Raw genomic sequence first — 18,719 nt, forward strand, 5'->3', positions numbered from 1 at the left:
TGTTTTCTTTTTTTTTTTAGGTAACGTGTAAATGTGTAAATCTTCCCTTACAGTGGCTGGTGTATTAGATCCCAATAAATAGATCGTTTTTTTTCTCACCCTTCTCTGTCCTTTAACAACTGATTTCTGTCAGACTCTGAGGAGGAACATAAAAATGAATTTTTTTGCATTATTTATAGTTTTTAATAATCTGCACTTTAAAACATTTCCATTTCCCAACTATCATGTTATGAATGAGAAATGAATGTCTTTTCTCCCAAATGCCAGATTCTACCTCTGCAATCAATACTGTACTTTTACTGGACTTATGAGAAGTGAGATAAAACCTAGAAAAACATATAAGGCAAAATTTGGATTCCCCGGTTTGGGGAAACTATACAGTTGGAAATGATGAAAAGACTGCTTTTGATCTAGTCTACCGTTTTTATAGTCTTACTTATTATTGTTTTTGGATACCTCCCAGGTCTAATCTTTAGACCTCTACTCTTGTCTTTTTTTGTGCTTTCTAAAATCAATAATTTGAAGCATATACATTCAGATAAAAAATATTCAGGTTTAAAACCCTAACGCTAACACTTTTTCAGGTATGGTACCATGGGCAAGTTGCTTAACTTCTGTAAGCGTCAGTTTCCTCATCTGTAAATGGTGATGGTGGTCCCCATCTCCCAAAAGTGTTGCCTCTAAATGATGTAATGTATTTGGACCACTCAGCTCAGATTTGGATATAAATAGAATGCACTTTGTGGTGGTGGCTGTGGTTATTAATAATTTTCCAAAGTCATGACTATTACGTTTTGTAGGTGATTTTGATTTCTGTCATTCTGTTCTTCCTCCATGTCCTTTATTTTCCATTTTTTCCCCCAGTTGATTATCCTAAAACAAACCTCACCTTTGAATTTAATATTGATAATTTGCTGCCATCTACAGGCTCCTAAAAAAAAAGCAGAACATGTAATTACTAACTTTATTAGCTTCTGAATATAAAAATCTCAAGGTCATCTTGGATGTCCCAAAGCTAACTGTGGACAACTCCATAACCCCCTTTTCTGGGACAGTTTATTTTTCCTGGTAGCTCAACTAAATTCTTGATTAGTATCAGAATCCTCTTAGAATCTTTTTGGAATTGGGCAGTTATGCATCAAGCATTATCAGTAATCAGATACTGCATTTTCGTCCATAAGTAGATTTTCAAAATAGTGTTTATTAAAAAGTGTGAAAGACTCTTTGCTATTTAAGGCATGGTTTAGCACGCGAGTTTTATTGGGTTTTGTTGGGTCCTGTTGCTGTTGGAGATCTTGAGAGGTCTGAGCAAAGCATTAAGAATAAAGAATGTTTATAATGAACTCTGTTGTAGTTCCATCTTGCCTTATACAATTGCTGCCTATGGGCTTGTCTCCCATCCTCAGTTTCACGCTGCTCATCACATAATCTGGTGTGGGGCAAACCTTTGTGAACGCAGGTGGACCCTCCTCAGCGGTTTCTGACTGTACATAGTACAGCACCTTGTCCACAGTTTGATTTAGCTTGAGCTGGAGTAAGAGGTTCCAGTGCCAGGTAGCAGGGGATGGATCCAATAAGATCTATGTGCTAAACTGGAGGGGGTTGAATTATGTCTTGAAAACAACAAGGAACCGAGATCAAGAGTGACGAGATCAGATGTCTGTCATTACTTGGGCAGTCTGTTTGAAGATACTTTGAAGTAGACCAATAGGAGCAGTTAATTCACTGAGCTTTTCCACCCATGGATTTTACTTGTGATGTATTGTCTCAGCATGAGAGGGCTTAATCATATTCTTTTTTCTTTTTTCAATTGAAGTATAGTTGATTTACAATGCTGTGTTAGTTTCAGGTGTACAGCAAAGTGATTCAGTTATACAGGTTCTTTTCCATTGTAGGTTATTACAGGCTTAATCATATTCCGTTTGCCACTCCAATTTGTGGTTTTTGAATTGTTTTATTTGTATTACTTTTACGCCTTTAACAATTCTGTAAACACCTTTCAGGTAGGCGCTGTTTTGGCACTGTTAGGCTTCTGGTTATTGTTGTCATAATTATCAACTACTGTTAGGCCGTTAATATACAATAGACCATGAACAAGTGTCTTTGTACCTTTGTACCTTTTACACAATGTACGTCCGTACACTTTGTCCCTGATATGAATCTACTTCTCCTGGACCTGCCAGGCGTTGGTTGCTTGTTGAACAGAGTACTTACCCTCCCTCCTTCTTCCTCTCTGCCTGCCTGTTTGGTCTGACATCGGCCGCCTGGCATCTCGCTTTGGGCGAGATGCCACATTGCCACCATGGCTGAACGGGCCCTTCCCAGAAATGGCCGTGGGGGCTGGTGGGGAGCCGTGTGATTGCTGCAATGCTCAGTGGCAGGAAGAGAACAGGACGAGGAGGTGGCTGTTCCCAGGTTCCCTATGCAAAAAAACTGTTCCCAGAAGAGACCGTGAGAACCCAAAGCCAGGGCATGGGGACAGATGGCAGAACTGAGACTAGGGTGAGGAGGGTGAGGCTTTGCCTCAGGTATAAAATTTAGAGGGGCACCAAAATGCCCTTCAGTCAAGGTAAATGTTATGGGGGGGAGGGTCTAGCTCAGTGGTAGAACACATGCTTAGCATGCACGAGGTCCTGGGTTCAATCCCCAGTATATCCATTAAAAATTTTTTTAAAAAGATAAATATGTCAATGCAGTATTTTAGGAAAATTAAAAAAGAAATCCATGATGAACATAATACCAGTATTTTAAATGAAGACAAGGTCAGGAGCAGAGCTGTGCAGAGCCATTTTTCCTATTTAAAAATTCGGTATTTTGTTCATCATGGATTCTTTGGATTAACTTTGATTTAAAAATTACATTAAAATATTACAATTATTTGTATTGAGTTTTTTTGGTGCCCTCTTAAATTTTGCACCCAAGGTTCGGGGGCCTCACTGGCCTTGCCTTTAGCCTTGTACTTGGTTGGCAGAAAAGAGGGGAGAGTTGCTCAGAGGCAGGTGCCTCCCCAGCCACCCTCTGGAAATACCGAGTTCTTCCTGATGGACCAGTAGACATTGGCTCTGTTCCAGGAGAATGGGTGCGACAGGATTGGTCTTAAATAAAGTAGAAAGCTTCTGTATGGGTGTTGGTCATTTCTCTGAATACATGCATTAGGATTTTTTAAAGAGTATTTGGATGAAATACATATTTTTAAACAGCTACAAGAGGGTGTCTCCTTCCTCCACTAACTAATGGCAAGAAATGGAATAAAATTTCTTTGGGCGTTGAGTTTGGTCAGCATTTCTTCACTGATGTTGTGAAGAGTTGGATCTGGTTAGCAGAAGGTGCTAAAGACATTTACAGACTCCTTCTTCTGGTTGTTGTTGTTGTTGTTGTTATTATTATTATTATTATTATTATTATTATTATTAAGCATCTGAAGTCTTGGCAAGATCCCATTCTTGGCCTATTCATTCTCCTGCTTTGTGACTGCGGAAGTGAACTGAGGCTGAGAGAATGGTGTATTTTCTAAATTCATATTTTGGCAGAGTGTAATTTGGTGGTTTTTAGTGGTGAGCTCAGACTTTTCTTTTGTCCTTTCCTGGGCGGGTCAGGTCATTTGAAAGTGTAGAAAGATGACATGTGACTCTAACCTAATTGACTTTATTCTGGCTGGGGCAGGGGAGGAGCCCAAAGGAGAATTTTACTCAGCTTTCATACCTTACAGAACTTTTTTCTTTTCACTCTCCAACAAGGTCTGCTGAGAACAGACCCAGTGCCCGAGGAAGGAGAAGATGCTGCTGCCATGATCGGTACCACTGAGTCTCTATCAGAGGAGGAGCAAGAAGAGCTAAGAAAAGAACTTGCGAAGGTAAAGCAGCATATTCCTCTGGAACGTCATGTTTTGCACTTCAAATATATTGTCGTTTGTTTTTCTAAAGCACGTGGTAGTGGCTTAGAGTCAGTTTCAGGGGAGAGAAAGCACCATGTGTCCACTTGTCCTAGAGGCCTTGAGCTGGGAGAGGAGATGGGAGAGTGTGAGGTCAGTTGGTTTTTGTGTGGGGGAAGGCGTGTGCAGGTGAAGTGCACCTGAGAAGTAGGGGTGAAGTGGAAAACGGGTATGAGGGGTATCAGTGAGTGTCTTCTAAGGGACCTCACTAACCTGAGGCACGTGGCTTTTCACCTGTTTCAGTGACCTTGTTCTATCCTTGGCAGTGTTGTGGCTAGAGGCACTCTGAACCTTCTTTCTTTCCCTCCCTCTCTCTCTCTTTCTTAAAATTAACCATTTTAAAGCGTACAATTTAGTGGCATTTAGCATATTCACAGTGTTGTGAAACTATCATCTCTGTGTAGCTCCAAGACATCCTCCTCACGTCCAAAACAGACCCCATCCTCACTAAACTGGCATCCCCAGTCTTCCCTCCCTCAGCCCCTGGCAACAACTTATCTGCTTTCTGTCTTATTGGTTTTACCTATTCCAAATATTTCACTTAAATGGAATCACATAATAAATGACTTTTGGTGCCTGGCTTCTTTCATTTAGCATAACGTCTTGGAGGTTCATCCCTGTTATATTGGTACTTCACTGCTTTTTACGGCCGAATGATACTCCATTCATTGTATGTATCTACTGTATTTTGTTTATCCATTCATCTGTTGATGGACATTGGGAGATGTCCACCTTCTGACTGTTGTAGATACTGAACTAACGAGTATGTGTGTACTTGTTTGATTACCTATTTCCAGTTCCTTTGGGATAAACCCAGAAGTGGAATTGCTTGCCATGTGATACTTCCATGTTTAACTTTTTGGGGGGAACCTGCCAAACTGTTTTCACAGCAGGGCCACCGTTTTACATCTCCATCAGCAATTTCTCTGCATTCTTGCCAATGTTTAGAATTTTCTGTTTTTGACTATAGCCGTCCTGGTGAGTGTAGAGTGGTATCTCACTGTGGCTTTGATCTGTATTTCACTAACGACTAGTGACGTTGAGCATCTTTCATGTGCTTATATCTTCTTTGGGAAACATCTATTCAGATCCTTTGGCACATTTAAAAAAAAATTATTTGTCTTTTTGTTGTTGAGATTTAAGAGCTCTTTATATATCCTGGACACTAGACCCTCATCAGATATATAATTTTCAGATATTTTCTCTCATTCCATACATTGTCTTTTCACTTTCACAAAAGTTTTAAATTTTAACGAAGTCCAGTTTATTTTTTCTTTGGTTGCTTGTGCTTTTGGCATTATATCTAAGGATCCATTTCCAAACTCAGATCATGAAGATTTACACTATGGTTTCGTCTAAAACTTGCCTCTTATAGTTAATGTGATTCATTTTGAGTTAATTTTTGTATATGGTTTGTGCTAAGGTTCACTTCATGCTTTTGCGTGTGGATATTTAGTTTTCGTAGCATCGTTTGTTGAAGAGCCCGTCCTCAGTGAGTGCTCTTAGCATCCTTGTCAAAAACTAGTTGACATAGATGTAAAGGTTTATTTCTGGACTCTCAATTCTGATACATTCATCTGTATGTTTGTCCTTCTGAGAGTACCACACTGTTTTGATTACTATAGCTTTGTAGTAAGTTTTGAAACCAGGACGTACTTTCACCTCTTCTTTTTCAAAACTATTCTTTAAGGTCTCTTGCAAGTTTCATATGAATTTTAGAATCTAACCCCACCCAATAAAATGTCATTGGGATTTTTTGTCTGGCTTTTCTTTACTCTGAGGATTGATTTGGGAGAGTACTGCCATCTTAACAATATTAAGTCTTACAATCCATAAACATGGAGTGTCTTTCCATTTATTTAGGTCTTCTTTCATTTCTTTTAGCAATGTTTTATAGTTTTCAGTGCACAAGTCTTGTACTTCCTTAGTTACCTTAATTCTGAAGTATTTTATTTTTTTGATGTGATTATAAATGGAATTTTCTTAACTTACTTTTCAGATTTTTTGTTGCTATTGTATAGACATAACCTACAGTGTAAAAGTTTTAGATGATCTGTTTCCAGACTTTTTTCTATGTATGTATTGCTATAAATTTCTGTATTTTAAGAAGGCATCAGAATACACACGTGTACATTTCCTTCACTTAACTGAACTTCAAACAGAATTTTATGCCAGTAAATAATCTTCCACAGCTTTATTTTAAAAGTTGCTACAGGTTCACTTTTAATTAATGGACATATTATTTATAAATGTTTAGGTTGTTGCCCGTTTTGCTATTATGAACAATATTTTGATAGAAATTCTTAACATATAATCCTTTGTGCACCTCTTTAATTCGTTCTTTAGGATAAATTCCTAGAAGTGGAATCCCTCGGTCGACTGGGTTTTAAGGACACAAGAGTCATTCCCATGTGCACCAACAAGGTCAAAATGCCGCCCAGAAGGTTTCTCATAGTACGTGAGAAAGCAGGTTTTCCAAATTCTTGCCAGCTCTCAGTATCATTTTTTTCCTTACCAATAATACTAACATAACAGTAATAGCACCTAGTATCTGCAGACTGTGCGGGCGGCTGAGTTTTTCTGCAATCATTATCTCATTAATCCTCACTATAGTGTTATGAGGCAGGTGCTACTGTGGTGATGTGATGCAGGAGGAAATGTAGGTCTAAAGCTGCCAATAGATTATGTAATGTTATTTAGCAAATGAAGTCATCAGGCATATGAAATGTACACATTTTCTCCCATTTTCATTTTCTTGATAGTTCCCTTTGAAGCACAGAAGTTTTTAATTTTTGTCTTTCTTTGGTGACTTGTGCTTCGTTGGCACATGGCAGAAACTATTGCCTAATTCAAGATTCTGAAGGTTAAGGTCACAAGGTAATGCATCGCAGCACTGAGTCTTGTACCCAAGTTGTCATGAATTCTGATGATTGTGCGTTTACCCTTTTATTTGTACGGTATTCACGTGTTACCAGAAATTTATTCAATTTTTCTGAACATTTCATGACATGTGGCAGATATGCTATTACTTTACCTCAAATTATATCATCATCATCATCACAATATTAATAATAATTAGATCTAATAAAAACCATTTACATTTAAACCAAATGTTAGTTTTCAGTTTTTTACATCAGAATCACTGCTTGAAATACCTGTAGAAACTTAAATAAAATGGAGATAAAAAATTATCCTCCACTTGTTATTTTTTCACTCCTTTTTGAAATATTGTTTATATATTCTAGGCATTTCCTATAAATGGAATCAAACAATATGTGGTCTTTTGTGACTGGCGTCTTTCACTTAGTATAATGTTTCGAAGGTTCATCCCTGTTGTAACAACATATCAGTCCCTCAGTCCTTTTCATGGCTGCATGACAGTCCATTGTATAGGTCTACTACCACCTTTTATTTATCCTTTAGTCAGTTGTTGGACATCCAGATTGTTTCTACTTTTTGGCCGTTATGAATAATGCTGCTATGAACATTCGTGTGCAGGTCTTTGTGTAGACATGTGCTTTCAATTCTCTTGTTACACACCTAGGAATGGAATTGCTGGGTCATATGGTAACTCCATGTTTAACTTTTTGAGAAACTGTCAAACTGTTTTGCTGCCAAACTGCACAGTTGTTCATTTCCACCAGAGATGTGTGAGGGTTCCATTTTCTCTCCATCCTTTCAGCACTTGTCATCATTTGTCCTTTTGAGTACAGCCATCCTAGTAGGGCTGAAGTAGTATCTCATTTGCACTTCTTTGATTACTAATGAATGATACTGGCCATCTTTTCATATGATTATTGGTCATTTTTATATCTTCTTTTGTGGAATGTGTTTAAATCCATTGTCCATTTTAATTGGATTATTTGTCTTTCTATTGAATTGTAAGTGTTCCTTATGTATTTTGTATACTAGATCCTTATCTGATATTTAATTTGCATGGGTTTTTCCCATTCTGACAGTTGTCTTTTTACTTCCGTGATGGTATGCTTTGAAGCACAGCAGTTTTAAATTTTGATGATGTCAGCTTATCTATTTTTTTCTTTGGTTTCTCGTGCTTGAGATCTCATATCTAAAAGCAAGGTCATGAAGCTTTACTTCTGTGTTTTCTTCTAAGAGTTTTATAATTTAGCTTTTACATTTAGATTTCTGATCCATCTTAATTTTTGTGTATGGTCTGACTTAGGAGTCCAACTTCATTCTTTTGCATATGGAAATATGGATATCTAGTTTTCCCGGCACCACTTGTGTGCATGGGAAACTATTCTTTTCCACTCAATTGTCTTAGCATCTTTGTTGAAAATCAGTTGATCATAAATGTATGGGTTTATTTCTGGACTCTCAGTTCTAGAATGCAGTCTTGATTATCGTAACTTTGTAGTAACTTTTCCACTCGTTATTTTTTTTAAAACATTTCATTTTTCTTAAAAAATTTTTTTTTGTTTTTTTGGGGGGAGTAAATTAGGTTTATTTATGCATTTTTTAATTAATTTTTTTAAGTAGAGGTACTGGGCATAAAACCCAGGACCTTGTGCCATTCTTGATTTATGTCAGGGATTCATATATGCGTATAAATGTTGAATTAAGGAATTGTTGTGGTGTGCTGAGCTAGGTATGTTAGCAGCATAACCTAACCAACAAGAGCAGGGAATATATTGGGTTATGTGTTGTTCAGAAAGATGGTTGTCTTTCTTCCCAACTTTCATTAGGGGAAGAGAGTACTTCAGAGATGTGTCAAGAGGTAGAAAACTTAGCTTTTATGCCTACTCTTTGAAGTATCTGAAGATTTGGAGTTCAGGTAAAGAGAAGTATTATAAAGTTAACAATGTCAATGAGAATTAGCCAGTAAACTGAGAAGTGGAGTCAGAAAACCTGGGTTGAAATTCTGGCCTTTACAGTATTAGTTTGATGACTTAGGGCAAGTCATCAAACTTGATTTTGAATCTTACTCATTCACTGACTCATTCATTCATTTATGTATTCATTGTTCCCTTTTTCTTCTCATATCCCACTTTGTGAAAATACTTCTCAAAGTGTGACTTCCAAAACGGGTATAATATGTGAGGTCCTGTCTCACAAGCAAGAGGATTATTTTTGTTCTGGACCTGGATTCTGATTAATGCTATCTTAGAGTATGTTACTCTTTTTTTGGCAGCTGTGGCCACATCACATCTGATTTATCCTCCTTTCCTTTTGTTGACTGCTACCAGTTTGTCTAACAATACTCTATGTTGTTTCTAAAGGCCATGTTGTCTTTGAAATCATGGAACTGTTGTGCAGGTCAAGGCTGAGAAAATAACTTTGCTATAAGCCAAGAGAAGCAGCCTTCTAAGGTTCTCCCTCCATATCTGCAGGGGATTGGTTCCAGGACCCCTGTGGATACCAAAATCCACAGATCCTCAAATCCCTTATATAAATGGCATAGTATTTGCATATAACCTACGCACATCCTTCCATATGCTTTAAATCATCTCTAGATTACTTATAATATCTAATGCAATGTAAATCCTATGTAAATGCTATGTAAATAGTTGCCTGCACATGGTAAATTCAAGTTTTACTTTTTGGAACTTTCTGGAACTCGTTTTTTCCGAATATTTTCAATCTGTAGTTGGTTGTATCTGTGGATGTGGAACATGTGGATAAGGAGGGCCAACTGTACTGTAGGGACCCAGGTTTTCAGCTTTTGGATGCAGGAGTCTCTTCCACATGGTATCTATTTCTCTCCATGAATCTGCCCTTTCCCTCTGTTTTCTTGGCTCTTCCTCTAGTCTGTAAGTCTTTTTTCCCCCAATAGCTTCTGTTTATAGTTTTGGCCTCCTCAGGTATGTTTAAGGTTCCCTAACACCTCACAGTCTCACTGTGCCCTACCTGTTCTTCAGGGCTTCTTCATCCAAGTCCTTCCAGCTTCTCCTCCCAATGTGATCTCAGTTTCTCAGATTCCTGAACGAGAAAGACTGATTAGTTGAGCATCTCTTTTCACACCAGGGGCATCACTGGTTGGTAGCCACTCGATGAGTTGGCTGCCCTTGGGTCAGGGACCTGTTTCCAACCACCAGGCAGAGGCAGCACCAAGGGGTCCACACGGGACTTCTGCAGAACTCTCTAGGGGAGACACTTTTTCTCTGCGCCTGTGACTTTGGCAGACACTGAGGCTGACAGTATAAACTCTGGTTTGTACTGGAGTATAAACTCATGAAATATGCAAGAAGGCTGGCTTTTGATTTGGCTTGGTTGTGTGTGTTTTGTTGCAGGATGGAGATTAGTTTGGCATAATACACGCATACGAGTTTTTATGGGCATTCAAGCAGAAATATTCAGCTGGAAACACGAACCCAGAGGTCAGAAATAGTGGATGTTAGAGTAATTCGAATATTATCTGTGTAGAGGTTTTAAAGCCTCTATCAGATAACTGAGTAAGGAAGTGTAGGGAGAGGGAAGCAGGCTGAGGACGACTCAAGATAAAAATAGGAAGGAGAGAAAAAAGCAGCTCCCTGGGAGAGATCAACATGTAACCAGTTCACTTAATGCCATGGTATATGTTGATTTTAAAGAGGCAGATAGATGAATCAAAAATGTTTTCAAATGACTGGAATTTTGAGTATAGTTTTGCACTAACTGCCTTAACTTTCTGAACGACTCTTGCTGTATTCCTACCCCAACCCCCTTCCTTGCAGGTGGAAGAGGAAATCCAGACTCTGTCTCAAGTGTTGGCAGCCAAAGAGAAGCATCTAGCAGAGATCAAGCGGAAACTTGGGATCAATTCTCTGCAGGAACTAAAACAGAACATTGCCAAAGGGTGGCAGGATGTGACAGCCACATCTGCGTATGTTCCCTTGATCCTACATTTTTCTTGAGAATGTAAAGGACACTGTGCTCTCTTGGTCTGGGGCGGGGAAGTGGGGAATGAGAATGTTTCTGCTGCTTTTCTTTGTGCTGCGCAGGGCACTTTCCCCTAGTTCTCAAGTGTATCTGATTCTCTTCTCTGACTTCAGCCTTTCAAACTGTTTCAGGAAATAGAAAGCAAGCCAGCCTTATATGTGAGTTGAATAAATAAAATTTGGGGGTGAGGGTGTAGCTCAGTGGGAGACCTGTGCTGAGCATGCATGAGGTCCTGGGTTCAATCCTCAGTACCTCCATAAAAAAAAAGAAAAGAAAGATAATTTAAGTCCCAAACATGTTATATATTGACTTGCCAGAAATATGCATGAGTCCCTGAGTCCTCAGAATAAGCCAATAGAGCAGGTGGTGAAACAGGGCAGACAAGTTTTGAGGTCACACCCCTCTCAAAATGTGGAGGCGGGATTTGAACTTAGGTCTGACCTAGTACAGAGACAGTCTTTTTTTGACCCCACTTTGTACGTAGCATAAGACTCTCAGGTCGCTGTCTCTGATATGTGCTGGTGGCAGAGGCTCACCCCTTAATCTTCTGGCCCTTTTGATCACAGGTGTGGATAAGGCATTATCACGATGCAGTTTTGTTTCTGGGCACAAGGAGGAGCAGGCTTCTAGTAACAGGCTCCCAACTGTGTTCTCCGGTCAGTCCCGCCTGCTGATCCGGTGACCAGCCCAGCCAGGCCAACAGCACCCTGACCTGCCCGCACTAGGTGCCCACCCCCTTCTGTCCATTTTCTGACCATAGAAGTAGGCAGTGGGAAAACAAGCAGAATGCTAATCTTTGTATCATCATAAGCTGTGTGTTTTTTTTTTTTTTGTATTGATCTTGAGTGAGTAAGTAAAAATGCCTGAGCATTCCTTTCCTTAGTGTGGGGATATTAACCGTATTCTTTGTTTTTGTTTTTCTTTCCGCAAATCCCTGCAGAGATGGGAAGAGGGAGGTGATAAATCATACCTTTGTGCTCTAGCAAATATCCCACTCGAGTCATTCTCCTATTCTGTCGGGAATCCATCAGTCCTTATTTGATAGCTCTACAGATAAGCAAAACTGAAAAAAAGTCTTTATGCACCCCAAACTGACTTGGATAATAAAAAGTACCCATGGGCCCTACCTTGCTTCTGGCCATTTTGTAGGAGATAACGTTGTGAAAGGCACATAAGAAATTTGATTTCATTTTGTTCAGATTTGTTTGGCTTAAGTGGAAAAGGAAAAAAATAAGAGGTGTGGTTTCATTCAATTCTGACTCCTTTTGGTCTTTGCTCCGTGACTATTTCTAGCCCCTACACTGATTTCTTTGGCGCTGCCTTTGGGGGCCTCTGTCTTTCTGGCTGTCCTAGGGCCCTGCAGAAGATGGTGTCTGAAGTGACGCTTGAGAAGATGATGTGATGATACTGACCTGGTGGTTGTGAAGAATTTTGGATGCTCTAAAAGAAACTTTTTTTGTTTTTGAAGAGTTCACCAAGAGGTGGTGATCACTGAACTCTGACTAATTGGTACTCGAAAGCGTAGCTTACTTTTCTTTGTTCTTTTATAATTTAATATAGATACAAGAAGACATCTGAAACCTTATCTCAGGCTGGACAGAAGGCTTCAGCTGCTTTCTCATCGGTTGGGTCAGTCATCACCAAAAAGCTGGAAGACGTGAAGTACGTCCTCGTTTTTCCTTGCTTAAGTAAACTGAGGCAAATGAAAGCAGGTTATCGTGGTTGAGTTTCCTGACGGGTTCCCTTCCTTTTGAGTGAGAGAGGGCACTCCTTCAAGCCAGGACCTGAAATGCTTCCCTAAATTCTTACAGGCATAGCCTTCCAAACAATCATCTTATGAGTACATTTAAGGTTGTTGAAAAATTCTGGTTGTGAACTTTTGTCCTTTTAGCCCTTCTGGATCATGCAGGGTAAGTATGTCTTCCGTGGTTGCAAACTTGTGGTTGTGAGCCGAGCCTGTGTTGATGGGGCCGAGTCCAGGAGCCCTGAAGCGCACGCTTGGACCGAGTCCCGCCTTCGCTGCTGGATGGTACACCTTTATACCATGGTGTGGTTACAACATGCTCATTTGTGAACTGACTTGTTCCATCTCTTCATGCTGAGGCCCCAGTCTTGTTTTGAGCTGTTGCTTTTTATTTTGCATTTACATTTAGATGAGTCTGCAGGCTTTTCCTGGCCATTTTGATAAAACCACTTCACGGTGCTTTTGTGTTTACCCGTGCCCCGCGCCACCCTCCACGTGGATTAAAACAGCGCTGAAAATGACAAACGTGGATTAAATCGGCTGTGCTTCCGTTGGCATGCAAGATTTGTGTGTGTGTGTGTGTGTGTGTGTGTTTTCTTTAAACCTTTCAGATTGCATGCCTTTGTGGTTTTTGTTTGTGGGGAAAGTAGATTTTACAACCAGAATTTTGTTGGTTAAATAAGTTTGGTTAACTGATGTATGCTACTGTGTACCAAAAAAAGCTAAATGACTTGCTCATTGTATTTGGACTATTATCATTTTAAACATAATGTGATAAACATAGCTTTCTTAAACCCTTTTGACAGTTATGTAACTTCCCTTAGGGGTTCTCTTTTCTTCCTCTGCTGACTTGACTGTATACCCCTTTAGATTTTAGTTAAAACCTTATGTGACTTTTTAAATGTAGGTTATTTAATTGTTTTAGATTTACTGGAACTTCCTTTCTTTTTTAATGCTTACTCTGGCTTCTTGCAGATTGCAAGCCTTTTCACATTCCTTTAGGTAAGGAGAGTTTGAACCATCGCTGCAGCCGGGCAGTGGTCTAAGACAAGTGTGCTTATTAGATTATTATGCCACATTGGATGGTCGTGTTTGTCCAGTACATAATTTCCTTGCATTTTGGAATACCTTTTCTCTGGTGCATTCCTGTTTTCAAGGGAGGGTTTCTTGTATACCATGAGTAATGGAGAAATTAAAAGAAGCATAATTTGACGCTGTGGTTCAAGTGACATGGAAACAATTTTGACATTTCTTTTTACTTTTTTTTTTTTGGTAAAAAGAAGCAGCTTTACCATGGCATGCAGAATTCCTCCCTTTTAATGTCTGACTTTGTTTGTTTCTGATGCTTTAATTTCTTTGGTGTCTTTGTAAAGATGTTGGAATTCTCCTTCACCTGGGTTCCATTATGCAGTTTGTAATAGGCAGCATATGGACTGTCTCACAATGTTAGTCTTCCGTCTTGTACAGGTTACTCTGAAAAATATTTTTTAAATTGTGGTAAAGTATGTCTAAGATAAAATATACCATTACTTTGCACTTTTTAGTGCTTATCTTATTAGCTTATAGTGTTTATTATTTTATTACTTTTTATACTAGTTGCATTCTTTATGCACACAAAGAAATTGCATGGTTGCAAAAGGAAAGATATAGTATATTAGTCTGAAAAGGAAAGCACATTAAAAAGATGTCAGCCCAAAGCATGCCTTGTAAGAAGGAATCTTTGTGATATCGCACAAACCTCTCCTCTCTCTCCTATTACAGACTCTCTGATTATCCAGTTAGTAGTCAGAGAAAACTAAAGGAGGGGAAAGGACTTTAGAGTGTAAGCAGGAGGGCAATACGGTTGTCTCCATCTGTGTTCCTATTAATGCAAATGGTCTTCTCGAGCGGTCACTTGCTGTATAGCCTGGTTCTTTGCCTTCTTAAGTAATCAAATAGGTACTCACAGCTGAGGCCCTTTCTTAGTGACACTTGGCCCTGGAAGGCAGAGAAAATCATAGAGGTGAGCAAACTCTAAGTGTTGAACTCTTTAAAGTTAAAGTTGTGCTAAAAAAGCTCAAGAAATAGTGATGGGATTGATTCCGTATCTTTGGTGTTCAATTAAAAATGGCTTAAGTGCTTTAGGTAACTGTTAAGGTGGTTTTATCTGAATTTAGTTGAGTTGTGTGAGGACGTATTTGCTCACATAATCCATCCCGCTAGCATTAAAGTGCCTACTGTGGACAGGTCCAAAGGGTATAACCTAGACCAGGATTCTCGTTCAGAAAGAGCTTAAAATCTTTGAGTGGATGGAGTGCAGGAAGGAAGTGGGGTCTGGGGGCGAGTTAAGAATGGAATATCCCTGTTAATACCTGATTATACAACGTTAGATGTAATAGAAACAGAAATGTAAAAATGTGTCAGTGCTGTTGAGGAATGTGCTTCATTAGTATGTATAACTGTTCTTTCTTTATACCTTTAAAAACATTAAGCAAAGGTGCGTAAGTATGGCCCAGAATGTGCTCTTCGTAATTCACCAGACACAAATTGAGCTGCTCTTTTTCAGCTCCTTACATAGTCACTTTCTTCATTGTATTTAAAAATATGCATAATTGAGATTATACGCTACCATTTTCAGTCCAGCTTTGAGTGAATAGTATATTGTGCATCAGTACATGCAGGTTAAAGTAAGGCTTTACGTTATAACGTGGAAATGGGAGACAGAAGATTACCACGTTGTAATCGACTGTACTTCAATTAAAAAAATAAGTTAAATAAAATACATTTTAAAAAACAGTTAAAAAGAAAAGATTATCTTTTGAAAGCTAAATTTTGGAATTTTTTCTCGCAGATTCAATGTTGGGTAAAGTCACTTAAAAAAATCATTTCTAGGCCAAGGTGTCCTAACTATAATCTGATTTAATGTGTTCATATATAACAAAATATATGAAAACACATAATAGAAGCATAGAATATGTAACAGAACATATGTAGTAGAACACACACATGAAGAAAACCTGCATCTTTTAGATGAGTCAGTCGCAGAGGCAGATACTGGCCACAGGCCCCCAAGCTGTTGGGGGAGAGGAGCTGGGGCAGCAGATCTGAGTGTTTCTTTTCCTCCCAGGAGGTGGACACAGGAGCCCCTTTCTTCCAGGGCTTGAAATAGTCGGGTAATCTTAACTCCCCTATGTCCTGAGTCCAGGCGAACCTGGCAGACCTGTGGGCTGATTTCACTGTCTGATGGAATCATGGACATTCTGCTGACTTGAATTGTTAGAGTCAGCAACAGTTTTTATTGTACTGCATTATCAGTTAATAAATTTGCAGTCGGGATGCAGACATTTGTCGTATGCCTTGGGTGGGTGAGGAAGGAGGAGGAGAGGAGAGAGAGAGAGATCTGTTTTTGACGCCCTGACAGTTAGGTGTCTGCTGCTGCCAGGAGATCGAGGACCAGCCCTAGGACCGGGTGATGCGCACCCTCCTGAGAGGCCCTCTGGGGACAGACCACTTTTCTCCCCGTAGTGTGTTCCCATTCACTCCTCTCCCGTTTGCTTTTTCTTTACACATCGTCATGGTTAAACATTGACTCATGCCTTTTTTTTGAGAGAAACTTTAAAAGAGCCTTCTCCTGTCTCTTGGTGGCAGTGTTAAACATCAATGTTAGCGTTAATAGCATGTGCTCGTAATTCAGTAGCCTCGTTAGTCAAATATTTCTGATACATTTAAGAGGAAATGCTAATTAACATTGCCTTTCTCTTCAAAGGCAATTTCTCCTTTTTATGTGTGTGTTGCCTCTTGTAAATCTCTAGATTTTTTTGTGTGTTTGTTTTGGGCTTATTAAAGTCATTCCAGACAATTCCATTTTGCTGAAAATTTCTGCCACTTAATAGGAAAAGAAATGATCTCATTTCTCTTGTTAACATAGAGTACCTTTGGATTCAAATTTGAAAAGCTTTCATGAACTTTTCTGTCACACCCATATTTCCTAATTTTTGTTACTGTAATTATTTATTCATTCATTCTTTTATTCGGAAGTGTTTACTGAATGACAGCTTTGTGCCAGGAGCTGTTCTAGACTGTAGGGTTCAAATTACCAATCAAAGCATTAGCTGGGTGAAATTTGAAAGCTCTAAAGAAAATAATATGAAATAAATATTAATGTGTGTTTCAGTTACGAGTCATCTGTAATAATAATAATAATGGTGGACAGTTATGTTCCAGGCATGACCATATATAGTAGGTGCTATTATTTTCCTGATTTTACAGATGAGGAAAACTGAGCCACAGAGAGAGTAAGAGGCTTGCCCCAGGTCACACAGCCACGTGGCTGAAGGCCAGGATTTGAACCCAGCACACCCGGGTTCAGGGGCCTGCACTCCCCCCTGCATTGTTCTGACTCCCCACGATCAGTTAAGACTATGGCCCTCCAGGCACTCAGGTTCATCGCCTACAATCAGGAGATTAATTTGAGGGCAAAATGGAATGACAATACCTGGATGGCTCTCACAGGCAGGCCGGGCACACAGTGAGCGGTCAGCCACGTTCACCACGACCTCTCCTTTCTCTGTCCACTGCTTCCCTCCCCTCCTCCCCCTTTATTATTATTAGGGATGAAAGGATCAAATAAACAGGTAAGAAACAAGGAAAAATTTAAAAATCATTTCAGCTTTAAAAAAAAAAATACCTCTCCAAGGTAAGAGTAATGTTAGATTGTGAAGTACTTAGTGAGTCTGAGTGAGAATCAGGTTGCCCTCTTTAATTTTTTCCCCCAGTGTTCTGAGGAGCCCAAACTTACATTCCTACTTTGATTATTGGTTACTAGGTTTGAGGGTTAAGATCAAGCTGGAAAACGTTTTAACAAAATTTGCTTTATGGCTTCTAACTAACCCTCACAATATATCTGTTAGAGGTAGTTCTGGCTCAGCAGCAACATGGCTTTTTGCTTTTTAAAGTTTTCCATATTATATTTAAACCAGTGAAATTGGAGATGCGAGTTGAAGCTTTGTGTAACCTTCCACAGAGAAGCTGGAAATGGCCAGACAGCGGCCCGACTGTTAGATTGCAGACGAGCCACCAACAAAAGAACATTTCATTTAAACGTGACCTGTAGAGAAGTTCAGATAACTTGGGGGGGTGGGGGAGGGAGCTTGACATGGTTCTTCCTGCTGTAATGGTGCTTCCAAGGTGGGGAGACCTTGGCTTTGTAGTGATTTAATTGATTTCATTCTCTGTTCAGTGGGTGCATTTTTAATCTTTTCTTATTGTGAAATGTAAAACATACAGAAATCCAACTCAGTGATTTATCACAAAATAAACACCTTATTGTAATCACTTCCTTGCTTTTTCTTACACATTCCCACTTAAACCTGTTTCGTGGGTATATTCTTCCTGGCACTCAAATGTTTAAATTCTTTGGCTGCTAATTGAAACTCAGCACCAGCAAGTATGATTTTGTCATGATCCTATAAAGGATCCTAAAGTCCTTTATAAGAGATGCTGTGCTATTTCTTAGAATTCTCAAAGTGATCATCTTTAACATTCTTCAAGTCGTATCACAGACATCATTGGCACCTGCTACATACTTAATAACTTAAATGCCCCAAATTATCATTCCTACTTTGGTTTTATTGGAAGCGTATTGGTAGTCCTTCCTCATGGTAATACTGTAAAAATGAAATACTTAAAAAATTGTGTGTATTTCCAACATTATTGAGTGTCTTCTCCTGACTGTGTACCTGCTCATCAGTTTCCCCTGCCCTCCTGCTATCGCCCCGCATTGATGCTCCACCACCATCCGTTTCTTACTGAATCCACAGCAGATCCCTTGATGAGTCATACATGGCTCCCCACTGCCTTCTTGTTTCAGTTTACCTGAAAAGGGGGATGTGTTGTATAGAAAGACAGTTCTTTTGGAATCCAAGGAGAGGAAAGGAAGTAAGCCCATGCCCCACCCAGATGGTCCTTGCTGTTTGGAAAGCTGTTAGAAATCACGGTAGCTTCTAGAAAGCAAAGAAACCGAGACACCCACTCCTCTCCCACTGAGCCCTCTTCCCTGCATGGTCATCGCTCCCTCACTTCTCTGCCTTTCTCTGTGCTTATGTTCAGTCCTTTCTTGGGGAACTGACTTCCTCTGCATTCTTGCAGCTTCTACCTGGTCCCCAAAATGGTTTTCCTCAACATCGA

General features: G+C 39.5%; 1 protein-coding gene across 7 annotated transcripts in view; it reads left to right on the top strand.

The window, feature by feature from the left end:
- The window catches only part of TPD52 (tumor protein D52), an 80,802-nt gene that overhangs the window by 51,773 nt on the left and 10,310 nt on the right, over positions 1-18,719 (top strand). For 4 of the 7 annotated variants that reach the window (XM_032470062.1, XM_032470064.1, XM_032470060.1 and 1 more), the window contains exons 2-5: positions 3,738-3,853; positions 10,606-10,754; positions 12,371-12,472; positions 13,530-13,556. In XM_032470062.1, the coding sequence (XP_032325953.1) occupies positions 3,738-3,853; positions 10,606-10,754; positions 12,371-12,472; positions 13,530-13,556 (394 nt within the window). The remainder of the gene's footprint in view (positions 1-3,737; positions 3,854-10,605; positions 10,755-12,370; positions 12,473-13,529; positions 13,557-18,719) is intronic. The other 3 variants (XM_032470063.1, XM_032470059.1, XM_032470061.1) reach the window with 1 other exon arrangement.

Source organism: Camelus ferus, chromosome 29 (assembly GCF_009834535.1).
Source record: "Camelus ferus isolate YT-003-E chromosome 29, BCGSAC_Cfer_1.0, whole genome shotgun sequence".
Classification (NCBI taxonomy): Eukaryota; Metazoa; Chordata; class Mammalia; order Artiodactyla; family Camelidae; genus Camelus; species Camelus ferus.